The sequence below is a fragment of the Rhinoderma darwinii genome, chromosome 5 (genome assembly GCF_050947455.1).
Source record: "Rhinoderma darwinii isolate aRhiDar2 chromosome 5, aRhiDar2.hap1, whole genome shotgun sequence".
NCBI classification, from domain to species: Eukaryota; Metazoa; Chordata; class Amphibia; order Anura; family Rhinodermatidae; genus Rhinoderma; species Rhinoderma darwinii.
In genome coordinates, this window is record NC_134691.1 from 77,931,860 (window position 1) to 77,945,753 (window position 13,894).

General features: G+C 38.7%; 1 protein-coding gene across 1 annotated transcript in view; it reads left to right on the top strand.

The window, feature by feature from the left end:
• CYP7B1 (cytochrome P450 family 7 subfamily B member 1) overlaps positions 1–12,817 on the top strand; it is a 182,480-nt gene extending 169,663 nt beyond the window's left edge. The window contains exon 6 of the mRNA XM_075828309.1: positions 11,751–12,817. Within this exon, the coding sequence (XP_075684424.1) occupies positions 11,751–12,047 (297 nt within the window). The 3' untranslated portion in view covers positions 12,048–12,817. The remainder of the gene's footprint in view (positions 1–11,750) is intronic.
• The last annotated feature ends 1,077 nt before the right edge of the window (positions 12,818–13,894 follow it).

Genomic DNA, 13,894 nt, shown 5'->3' on the forward strand with positions numbered 1-13,894 from the left:
ATCTCTAAATCAAAACCCATACTTAAACATCCATCTTATAATTCCTATTCTCTTTCCCCAATATAGCATCCTATCCATGTTCATTTTCTGCTGACACTTGACTTGAAGTGTGCCTTTTCTTTGAAATATTTGAATAGTTTAGTTCTACAAGCATCATCCAGTCAGCAAGAAGATCTTCCCGCTCTTAGTTCTTCTGGCAGTCAATCTTAGTGAGAGAATTCCATCCCCATGACTATGCAGAGACATCCGTTTTTGTATCTATAGGGCCTTTTACAAAGGGTGAAATAAAATATTGTAAGATCGAGTAAAAGTTCAAAATCATCGGCTAGAGTAAACATTTTCAGTGACTGCACGATCATCGAGAAATTGGTCGCTTATCATTAAGCAAAACTTTTATGATGGCCCAAAAATTATTTTTGGTGCTATATCTCCACATGTAAACCGGAATCTGCTAGTCATTAGCAGACCAGACAGTAGGAAAGGAGGAAAGACCAGCGATCATAAAAGTTATGAAAAAAACAACATTATTGTTACATATAAATAAATGCATGTCTTTCGAACGTTCGATTTAAATATATCTGTTCAATCCGTGACCTCCTCAGTGTGAGGTTAATGTCTTACCTTATCAGCTGATGACTTCACATGTCTGTTGCTAAATCAGCTGATGATGTCATACCAAGAGACGTGTGAAGTCATCAGCTGACAATGTTGGATTAGCAGAAGACATATTTTCACTTCGATTATGATAAATCAAACCAAACAACTGTACAGTAGGTTGTGTAACCTATGTTCTATATTTAATTCTGTATTTGTTCTTTATGCTGGCACACTTGGGGAATATTTCAACTGCTAATAAACCAATGTTACAAACTGCTTTCAGGGATTTTTGTGGAATGTGTTGCAATTACGTCCAAATCTTACAGCTTGGGTTTTTTTTTTGCCACCAATCCCTAAAACTTCCTAGTCCTCGTAATCAAATTTGATTTCTATAATTAACGAGGATTATGGTTTTCAGGAAATTCTGTATTTTGCGACTCTTTATACAGTGATGTTGATGGTATTGTAATTACCAAAATAATACAATCTATTTTGCATTTCATTATAAATTCATGATTTAGAATTAACCTTTAACATATATGTACTGTATAATTAGCTATATTTATCACTGTTTTTCAGTTTTAGTCTGTGAAAAGAAATGTATACTAAATTATTAACCATCTGTCAGCCTAGAATGTTCTCAAAACTGCTGTCCGTTTACCAGAACCAATGGAATACAATACAGCTGCCTATGTATATTTGCCAAGTGCCTATGTATGTATTTTTATAAATGTGTCCTTAATCATTAGCCGGTTTTGTGTTAAAGTGACATTGCACTTGGCCATGTTGTGATCTATTGTGTTGGTCTTTAAACAAAGCATTTATATAAGTAGTCAAATAATGTCCATTATATAAACAGTAGATGCAGGCAAGAATAAAACCCTTAAAAGAGTTCCATACTTTTTAAGATATGGCTATATTATCAAGATGTTCTCACAGCAGTTGGACCTGCAACATTAAAATACGAGGGGGCCATAGTGCCTGGTGGAGGGGCCACAGTGCTACTCATCTGTGTGCTGTGCCTGGTATTAAAGCTCAGCCACATTCACCTCAACAAGGTCTTTGTTCTTGTAATCGGTGGGGGTTCCAGTAGTTGGACCTGCACCAACCGCATATTCTAAGGAAAGTGCAGAACCTCTTTAGGCTTGAGGTATGCTCTAATTCCAAAATGGTCTATGCCTGGCTTGCTAGGGTCTAGTTGTCACCATTGATGCCATTGAATTGCATTATGTTGAGTATGGCAATATTGTATTTTGTGGAGTATGGCAATACATATTTAATTTATTAGACCGCATTAAATCTCATATATATGGATCTTTTAGTATGGACACCAGCCAATTACTTTAGGTAACTTCTCTGTTATGCTGTAGTTTCTACCCTAGCCAGATTGATTTGGATGGAAGATATTTGGTTTGGCCGAACCTCTGAACATGATGTTGCATATTGTTTTTTTTATTGATTTTTTTTTATCAACTTTGAAGCATTTTTCATGGTTCCAATATCATTTGCTTTAGGTGTTGCCTACACTTTGGCAATGAGAACCAGTTTTCTGTGGGTGAAAAGAAGTGACAACAGCTCTAAACACTTTGTGTGCTCAGAAAAAATGTTGTCTCTCTCTTAGCCCCCTAAGTCTATAACCCAATGATATTCCCATACTGTACAGTCCAAAAACCTTTCAGTTACAGTATTGCAGTTTAGTTTTTAATTTAAGGTTAATGTACTTTACTGTAATCATCAAGTTACCCATTGGATGTATTCGGAAATAACCCCTACTTACTGTGTTCTAGCCAGACAGACTCCCATTTTGCATGGTCCTTCAACTCTCTGTAAAGCTCCAGTAGGTGAATGAGCTATGTGTTCTGTTACCTGGAATTTGTAGCAAGCAGGAAGCCTTGCTGTGTGCTTCCTATTTTAATCAATAGGTGTTTGCAGGGGCTTTTTGCTTGCTTGGGTTTTCTGGGAGACTTAGGTTGGGTTCACACAGTGCAGATAAGCTGCCGATTTTGCATGCGGTTTTCTTAGCCAAAACCAGGAACAGTACCTAAACAGAAGAAATGTCTAATGAAAGGTCTTATAGGTCTGCTCTCCTGGATCCACTTCTGGTTTTGGCTAAAAGAACAAAAATGCATGCAAAATCTGCAGCAAATCTGTATTTTGAGACTCCAACCTAAGTGTGCGGCTTGTTCCTCTGCTGGAGTGTTAGGCTAAATGCACACGTTTCGGAATTTGGTGCAGAAAATTTGCATCAAAACCGCAGGTAAATCTGCACCTTAGGCCTGATTCAGACGAACGTGGCATTTTTGCGCACGCAAAAGCCACTTGACAGCTCCGTGTGGCAGCAGCATATGATGCGCGGCTGCGTGGTTTTCGTGCAACCGCCATCATTATGACACGCCATTTGGATGTTTATAAACCGAAAAGCACGTGGTGCTTTTCTGTTTTCATTCATCCTTTTGACAGCTGTTGCGCGAAACAGGCAGTTCGCACGGAAGTGCTTCCGTGCGGCATGCGTGGTTTTCACGCACCCATTGACTTCAATGGGTGCGTGATGCGCGAAAAACGCGGACTGTCTGTACTGCCCCATATACTTCTACTGGTCCATGCGAGCCGCGTGAAAACCACGCGGCCTGCACGGACGCAATTCACGTTCGTGTGAATCGGCCCTAATAGTGACGTTTTTTTTTTATGCGTTTTTAGGTGCGTTTTTTTACATTTTGATGTGGAAACTGGTTTCCTTTCAGAAAATCCTCAAAATGCAGAAAGTGGTCTATAGAACAGTAGGCTTTATCTACAGTGATAGGACAGGATCACCAGGCACATGAATTCTGTGAGATTATTCTGTGTCATTTTTTCCGTGCATACAGAGTGTGATTACCAGGACCGTGCACTTCTGTCGTATGTGAGAAGTGTTTACTGTAATATAATTTTCAGTGTTCTTTTCTCACAAATTTTGCAGTGACTTATAATGTTGTACATAAGCCTGTGCCATCTCTACTGGTACACATATTTTTTACATTAAAAACTTTCTTCTAATCTACAGTATTTGTTTTTTATGATTAATATTTATAATTTTTCTCAGATTATAGTATTTTCCATTTTAATTAGTTTTGGTTTTTTTGTTTGAGTACAGTAGAAATGCTTTAATCCTTCATTGTATTATATCAAAATCGAGATAATCTGGTATGTGAAATAAAATGATACAATCTCACATTAACGGAAATTCACTTGATAATCTGTCACTTGGTGGATCCATATTGGGTCTTCAGCATCTCAATTATGGCTCCAGAAATCATGATGTTGTCCCTTTTTCTTTACCGTCAGTCTAAAATCCAGGTCTGATGTTTACATTGAGGATTTTATTATGTTCCTCAGGGACTGTGTGGAGAAGCCGGGGACAGAAAATGTACAAGGCTGTGTGTATAGGCATCCAATTGTTGATACATAATACATTAATCTGGCACTTTGACAGTGCAAAGAATACAGAATTATCAGAGTTTTACTGTATTCATCACCAGATACTACATAGCATGTAAAAATGGCCATATGTTCGTAAATCAGAAGTTAAAGTGAGAGCCAACGTTCAGTAATTATGATTTGCAGCCATATTAGTTGTCACTTTTGAATTGGCTCTGTCACTGCTTCACTATTAAATTTGACTTAAGGGAAAACCAGGGGGGTCTAAGGGAGTGTTCAAACTTGACATTAAAACGCTCCTCACAGAGTTATGGACTTTACTCCAGGAAAGTGACCGGGGTATTTCCATTGCAGTCTCCAGTAGCAACAGCTGATGGCTTGCAGATGAGTTAATTTGAAACGGGAAAATAGACATCGGTCGGGGCTGGCAGCGCTCAATAAATGTAGTCACCAAGTAGTCAGTCAATCCAAAATGGCAAACACAAATTTCTGACAAGCTAATCCAGAGGTGACATCCAACATGACGGCTCTTAGGCTGGGTTCACACAACCTATTTTCAGACGTAATGGAGGCATTTTACGCCTCGAATTACGTCTGAAAAAATGGCTCCAATACGTTGACAAACATCTGCCCATTACTTTCAATGGGCTTTGCGATGTTCTGTGCAGACGAGCTGTCATTTTACGAGTTGCTTTCAAAAGACGGCGCGTAAAATTACAGCCTCATCAAAAGAAGTGCAGGACACTTCTTGGGATGTAATTGGAGCCGTTTTTCATTGACTCCAATGAAGAACAGCTCCAAATTATGTCCGTAAAAGACGCCCCGCAAAACGCGAGTACATGCAATTACGTCTGAAATTCAGGAGCTGTTTTCTCCTGAAAACAGCTCTGTAATTTCAGATGTAATTGCAGTTATCGTGTGCACATACCCTTACTGTTCACTTTTCTAAAAAATAGTAAACTTACTACCAGAAAATGAATAGTCGATATCTTCATTTTTCCTCTTCAATATGTCGATATTTGTATGTGGGTGGGTGGGTGACTGGGTGAACAGATCACTTCGGAGCTATTAAGCTGTTCTGAGTGGAGTACAAACGACTACGCTAAGGGCCCTTTTACACCGGCAGATTCCTGCCTTGTTACATGCATTGATCGACTATAATAACATGTAATTCGGCACTCGTTTGCTCCATTTTTATGGAGCAATAATCGGGCCAATATGGGGACAAATGATCATTAATGCCATAGTTTATCCCCATACAGTTTGCATATTGTCGGCCACACATTTGCTTTTTATAGGGGTGATGTGCTACTGAAAATTAATCATTTCCATGGCAACATAAAAGATCTGGTGGTACTCGTTCGTTGGCTGATCACTGCCATGTTTACAAGAGCTGATGATCGAGAACGAGTGTTGGTATGAGTATTCGTTGACCCGATCATTCTCTTGTATAAAATAAGTAAATATGTTTTAGTCTATAAGAATAGAATTCATGAGGAAAAGTGAAAATGTATTATTATTAGGGTTAGAGTTCCGAAACATCACAATAATGGGTGAATAAAAATTGAAGTGTTGGAGTGCTGCTGTTGCTTCCTTTTGAAGATAGATGGGATACAGATGTGATACAGATGGGAGATAGATGGGAGATAGCTAGATATTAGATGGGAGATAGATTGGAGATAGATTGGAGATAGATGGGAGATAGATGGGAGATAGCTAGATATTAGAGGGGAGATAGATGGGAGATAGCTAGATATTAGATGGGAGATAGATGGGAGATAGCTAGATATTAGATGGGAGATAGCTAGATATTAGATGGGAGATAGCTAGATATTAGATGGGAGATAGCTAGATATTAGATGGGAGATAGCTAGATATTAGATGGGAGATAGCTAGATATTAGATGGGAGATAGCTAGATATTAGATGGGAGATAGCTAGATATTAGATGGGAGATAGCTAGATATTAGATGGGAGATAGCTAGATATTAGATGGGAGATAGCTAGATATTAGATGGGAGATAGATGGGAGATAGCTAGATATTAGATGGGAGATAGATGGGAGATAGCTAGATATTAGATGGGAGATAGCTAGATATTAGATGGGAGATAGCTAGATATTAGATGGGAGATAGCTAGATATTAGATGGGAGATAGATGGGAGATAGCTAGATATTAGATGGGAGATAGATGGGAGATAGCTAGATATTAGATGTGAGATAGATGGGAGATAGCTAGATATTAGATGGGAGATAGCTAGATATTAGATGGGAGATAGCTAGATATTAGAGGGGAGATAGATGGGAGATAGCTAGATATTAGATGGGAGATAGATGGGAGATAGCTAGATATTAGATGGGAGATAGCTAGATATTAGATGGGAGATAGCTAGATATTAGAGGGGAGATAGATGGGAGATAGCTAGATATTAGATGGGAGATAGATGGGAGATAGCTAGATATTAGATGGGAGATAGCTAGATATTAGATGGGAGATAGCTAGATATTAGATGGGAGATAGATGGGAGATAGCTAGATATTAGATGTGAGATAGCTAGATATTAGATGGGAGATAGCTAGATATTAGATGGGAGATAGATGGGACATAGCTAGATATTAGATGGGAGATAGATGGGAGATAGCTAGATATTAGATGGGAGATAGCTAGATATTAGATGGGAGATAGCTAGATATTAGATGGGAGATAGCTAGATATTAGAGGGGAGATAGATGGGAGATAGCTAGATATTAGATGGGAGATAGCTAGATATTAGATGGGAGATAGCTAGATATTAGATGGGAGATAGCTAGATATTAGATGGGAGATAGATTGGAGATAGATGGGAGATAGATGGGAGATAGCTAGATATTAGATGGGAGATAGATGGGAGATAGCTAGATATTAGATGGGAGATAGATGGGAGATAGCTAGATATTAGATGGGAGATAGCTAGATATTAGATGGGAGATAGCTAGATATTAGATGGGAGATAGCTAGATATTAGATGGGAGATAGCTAGATATTAGATGGGAGATAGCTAGATATTAGATGGGAGATAGCTAGATATTAGATGGGAGATAGCTAGATATTAGATGGGAGATAGCTAGATATTAGATGGGAGATAGCTAGATATTAGATGGGAGATAGCTAGATATTAGATGGGAGATAGATGGGAGATAGCTAGATATTAGATGGGAGATAGCTAGATATTAGATGGGAGATAGCTAGATATTAGATGGGAGATAGATGGGAGATAGCTAGATATTAGATGGGAGATAGCTAGATATTAGATGGGAGATAGCTAGATATTAGATGGGAGATAGCTAGATATTAGATGGGAGATAGCTAGATATTAGATGGGAGATAGCTAGATATTAGATGGGAGATAGCTAGATATTAGATGGGAGATAGCTAGATATTAGATGGGAGATAGCTAGATATTAGATGGGAGATAGCTAGATATTAGATGGGAGATAGATGGGAGATAGCTAGATATTAGATGGGAGATAGATGGGAGATAGCTAGATATTAGATGTGAGATAGATGGGAGATAGCTAGATATTAGATGGGAGATAGCTAGATATTAGATGGGAGATAGCTAGATATTAGAGGGGAGATAGATGGGAGATAGCTAGATATTAGATGGGAGATAGATGGGAGATAGCTAGATATTAGATGGGAGATAGCTAGATATTAGATGGGAGATAGCTAGATATTAGAGGGGAGATAGATGGGAGATAGCTAGATATTAGATGGGAGATAGATGGGAGATAGCTAGATATTAGATGGGAGATAGCTAGATATTAGATGGGAGATAGCTAGATATTAGATGGGAGATAGCTAGATATTAGATGGGAGATAGCTAGATATTAGATGGGAGATAGCTAGATATTAGATGGGAGATAGATTGGAGATAGCTAGATATTAGATGGGAGATAGCTAGATATTAGATGGGAGATAGCTAGATATTAGATGGGAGATAGCTAGATATTAGATGGGAGATAGCTAGATATTAGATGGGAGATAGCTAGATATTAGATGGGAGATAGCTAGATATTAGATGGGAGATAGCTAGATATTAGATGGGAGATAGCTAGATATTAGATGGGAGATAGCTAGATATTAGATGGGAGATAGCTAGATATTAGATGGGAGATAGCTAGATATTAGATGGGAGATAGCTAGATATTAGATGGGAGATAGATGGGAGATAGATGGGAGATAGCTAGATATTAGATGGGAGATAGATGGGAGATAGCTAGATATTAGATGTGAGATAGCTAGATATTAGATGGGAGATAGCTAGATATTAGATGGGAGATAGCTAGATATTAGATGGGAGATAGATGGGACATAGCTAGATATTAGATGGGAGATAGATGGGAGATAGCTAGATATTAGATGGGAGATAGCTAGATATTAGATGGGAGATAGCTAGATATTAGAGGGGAGATAGATGGGAGATAGCTAGATATTAGATGGGAGATAGATGGGAGATAGCTAGATATTAGATGGGAGATAGCTAGATATTAGATGGGAGATAGCTAGATATTAGATGGGCGATAGCTAGATATTAGATGGGAGATAGCTAGATATTAGATGGGAGATAGCTAGATATTAGATCGGAGATAGCTAGATATTAGATGGGAGATAGATTGGAGATAGCTAGATATTAGATGGGAGATAGCTAGATATTAGATGGGAGATAGCTAGATATTAGATGGGAGATAGCTAGATATTAGATGGGAGATAGCTAGATATTAGATGGGAGATAGCTAGATATTAGATGGGAGATAGCTAGATATTAGATGGGAGATAGCTAGATATTAGATGGGAGATAGCTAGATATTAGATGGGAGATAGCTAGATATTAGATGGGAGATAGCTAGATATTAGATGGGAGATAGATGGGAGATAGCTAGATATTAGATGGGAGATAGCTAGATATTAGATGGGAGATAGCTAGATATTAGATGGGAGATAGCTAGATATTAGATGGGAGATAGCTAGATATTAGATGGGAGATAGCTAGATATTAGATGGGAGATAGCTAGATATTAGATGGGAGATAGCTAGATATTAGATGGGAGATAGCTAGATATTAGATGGGAGATAGATGGGAGATAGCTAGATATTAGATGGGAGATAGATGGGAGATAGCTAGATATTAGATGGGAGATAGCTAGATATTAGATGGGAGATAGATGGGAGATAGCTAGATATTAGATGGGAGATAGCTAGATATTAGATGGGAGATAGCTAGATATTAGATGGGAGATAGCTAGATATTAGATGGGAGATAGCTAGATATTAGATGGGAGATAGCTAGATATTAGATGGGAGATAGCTAGATATTAGATGGGAGATAGCTAGATATTAGATGGGAGATAGCTAGATATTAGATGGGAGATAGATGGGAGATAGCTAGATATTAGATGGGAGATAGATGGGAGATAGCTAGATATTAGATGTGAGATAGATGGGAGATAGCTAGATATTAGATGGGAGATAGCTAGATATTAGATGGGAGATAGCTAGATATTAGAGGGGAGATAGATGGGAGATAGCTAGATATTAGATGGGAGATAGATGGGAGATAGCTAGATATTAGATGGGAGATAGCTAGATATTAGATGGGAGATAGATGGGAGATAGCTAGATATTAGATGGGAGATAGCTAGATATTAGATGGGAGATAGCTAGATATTAGATGGGAGATAGCTAGATATTAGATGGGAGATAGCTAGATATTAGATGGGAGATAGCTAGATATTAGATGGGAGATAGCTAGATATTAGATGGGAGATAGATTGGAGATAGCTAGATATTAGATGGGAGATAGCTAGATATTAGATGGGAGATAGCTAGATATTAGATGGGAGATAGCTAGATATTAGATGGGAGATAGCTAGATATTAGATGGGAGATAGCTAGATATTAGATGGGAGATAGCTAGATATTAGATGGGAGATAGCTAGATATTAGATGGGAGATAGCTAGATATTAGATGGGAGATAGCTAGATATTAGATGGGAGATAGATGGGAGATAGATGGGAGATAGCTAGATATTAGATGGGAGATAGATGGGAGATAGCTAGATATTAGATGTGAGATAGCTAGATATTAGATGGGAGATAGCTAGATATTAGATGGGAGATAGCTAGATATTAGATGGGAGATAGATGGGACATAGCTAGATATTAGATGGGAGATAGATGGGAGATAGCTAGATATTAGATGGGAGATAGCTAGATATTAGATGGGAGATAGCTAGATATTAGAGGGGAGATAGATGGGAGATAGCTAGATATTAGATGGGAGATAGATGGGAGATAGCTAGATATTAGATGGGAGATAGCTAGATATTAGATGGGAGATAGCTAGATATTAGATGGGAGATAGCTAGATATTAGATGGGAGATAGCTAGATATTAGATGGGAGATAGCTAGATATTAGATGGGAGATAGATTGGAGATAGCTAGATATTAGATGGGAGATAGCTAGATATTAGATGGGAGATAGCTAGATATTAGATGGGAGATAGCTAGATATTAGATGGGAGATAGCTAGATATTAGATGGGAGATAGCTAGATATTAGATGGGAGATAGCTAGATATTAGATGGGAGATAGCTAGATATTAGATGGGAGATAGCTAGATATTAGATGGGAGATAGATGGGAGATAGATGGGAGATAGCTAGATATTAGATGGGAGATAGATGGGAGATAGCTAGATATTAGATGTGAGATAGCTAGATATTAGATGGGAGATAGCTAGATATTAGATGGGAGATAGCTAGATATTAGATGGGAGATAGATGGGAGATAGCTAGATATTAGATGGGAGATAGCTAGATATTAGATGGGAGATAGCTAGATATTAGATGGGAGATAGCTAGATATTAGATGGGAGATAGCTAGATATTAGATGGGAGATAGCTAGATATTAGATGGGAGATAGCTAGATATTAGATGGGAGATAGCTAGATATTAGATGGGAGATAGCTAGATATTAGATGGGAGATAGATGGGAGATAGCTAGATATTAGATGGGAGATAGCTAGATATTAGATGGGAGATAGATGGGAGATAGCTAGATATTAGATGTGAGATAGATGGGAGATAGCTAGATATTAGATGGGAGATAGCTAGATATTAGATGGGAGATAGATGGGAGATAGATGGGAGATAGCTAGATATTAGATGGGAGATAGATGGGAGATAGCTAGATATTAGATGTGAGATAGCTAGATATTAGATGGGAGATAGCTAGATATTAGATGGGAGATAGCTAGATATTAGATGGGAGATAGCTAGATATTAGATGGGAGATAGATGGGAGATAGCTAGATATTAGATGGGAGATAGCTAGATATTAGATGGGAGATAGCTAGATATTACATGGGAGATAGATGGGAGATAGCTAGATATTAGATGGGAGATAGCTAGATATTAGATGGGAGATAGCTAGATATTAGATGGGAGATAGCTAGATATTAGATGGGAGATAGCTAGATATTAGATGGGAGATAGCTAGATATTAGATGGGAGATAGCTAGATATTAGATGGGAGATAGATGAGAGATAGCTAGATATTAGATGGGAGATAGCTAGATATTAGATGGGAGATAGCTAGATATTAGATAGAAAGATAGGAGAAAGATAGATAGTATGACATTTAATTTTATATATTTACTTTGGCTAATTAATTATTCAATTGTTTTTTTTTTCCCCCAGGAATATAAATACGATCGTTTTGTAGAAGATGGAAAGGAGAAAACAGCTTTCTACAAAAAGGGCAAAAAACTCAAAACTTTCCTGATGCCATTTGGTTCTGGATCCAGTATATGTCCTGGCCGTTTCTTTGCAGTGAATGAAATAAAACAGTTTCTTACTATTCTTCTTCTATATATAGACATGGAACTAGTCAACCACGAACCAATTGGCCAAGATAACAGTCGTTCAGGACTTGGAATACTCCTGCCTAATTCTGACGTTTTCTTCCGTTTTAAGCCGCGGGAATATGATGACTGATTTTTATTTCCGTATTTTGGCATGTCTCAGAGTCCAGGAAGGCAAGGAATTTATATATCAATTTAAGACTATCCGTTCAATTCTATTTTGGTAATATATTTAAACATTTGATTAAGACAGTGTCCAATATGGTGGTACATTAGAGGTGCTCCGCACAGCGAAGAAGTTTTCACTGTAATATATCAAGGCCGAATATCCCATTCATTTTCTTTTGTACCATATAACATATACCTAGAATTTCTTAAAATAGGAGATCAGGAATTCATAGTACTAACTTTGGTTCATGTTTACAATGACAGCGCTAGAGTAATAGGAAGAGTACATATCAAATACAGATTTACATATAATAATATATTTAAAGGGTAAATTGAAAATTCTTTTTTTTTTCTCTCCCTCTACAGTAACCACCAACTTCTTATCCCCCAAGTTACAGCATAATTAGGGTTCAGGGCACCCCATTCTCCCCTCCAGAGCAGCTTCAATCTCAGATGAGTACTGATTTGGAGCAGTGTCGTCAGTGTGCACCCAATCCCATGACACTAATTTTGTAAGCAATTGTAAGCAATGTTCTTGTTATTTCCTACAAAGCACTGACAACACTGTTACCTGTTAGGGCGGGTTCACACATAGCGGAATTTCACTTAAATTCCGCTGCGGACACTCCGCAGCGTTAATCCGCAGCGGAGCCGTTTCTCCATTGACTTTCACTTTAATTTAGCAGTGTTCGTTTACACGATGCGTACAATTCCGCTGCGGAGCATAGGCTGCGGAGCGGAATTTGGTGTCCGCAGCATGCTCTGTCTGTTGCGGAGCAGTGGCGGACTGGTTGCGGACTCATGGCGGAATTTCTCCATTGACTTCAATGGAGAGTCAAAATTCCGCAATGAAGTCCGCAGATCTTATGTGTGCTGCGGAGCGTATTGTTTTTACTACCATGACATTTCTTCATTCTGGCTGGACCTATGTATTTCTAGGTCTACAGCCAGACTGAGGAAGTCAATGGGGCTCCCGTAATGACGGGAGCGTTGCTAGGAGACGTCTGTAAATAGTCACTGTCCAGGGTGCTGAAAGAGTTACGCGATCAGCAGTAACTGTTTCTGCACCCGGGACAGTGACTACCGATCTCAATATACATGTATCTGTAAAAAAAAATATAAGTTCATACTTACCGAGAACTCCCTGCGTCTGTCTCCAGTCCGGCCTCCCAGGATGACGTTTCAGTGTAAGTGACGGCTGCAGCCAATCACAGGCCAAGCACAGGCTGCAGCGGTCACATGGACTGGAGCGTCATCCAGGGAGGTCGGGCCGGATGCCGAAAGAGGGACGCGTCACCAAGACAACGGGCGGTAAGTATGAAATTCTTTGACTTTCACTAGGGAAAGTGCTGTCCCTTCTCTCTATCCTGCACTGAATAGGGAGAAGAGAAGCACTTTTCCTGCAGTCCGCAGCGGCCAGTCCGCATCAATTTTCTGCACATTTTGTGCAGATCCGCTGCAGAATCTGCAACGCAGATTCTGTGCGGCATTGATGCGGACAGTTGCGGAGGAATTCCGCCATGTGTGGTCATGCCCTTACTACCTGTTACCTGTTACTACTCCACTGAATTGGAAGCCAGATTCGAGCTGTGGTGGAGGAAAATAAATCCACCTCTAACACTTCAAAATTTAAGGTGAATGTCCGTTCTTTAATACCATTTTGTTTATTCAAACTAAATAGGTCCAAACTTCCGTGCCCAATATTTTTTAATATATTTTTTTTTAGTGGACAGAGATTTGTTTTTCTAATACAGAGCTCCAAATTCCCTGCAGCTTCCTTTAGGGGGAGTCTATTGAATACTGTTCATACAT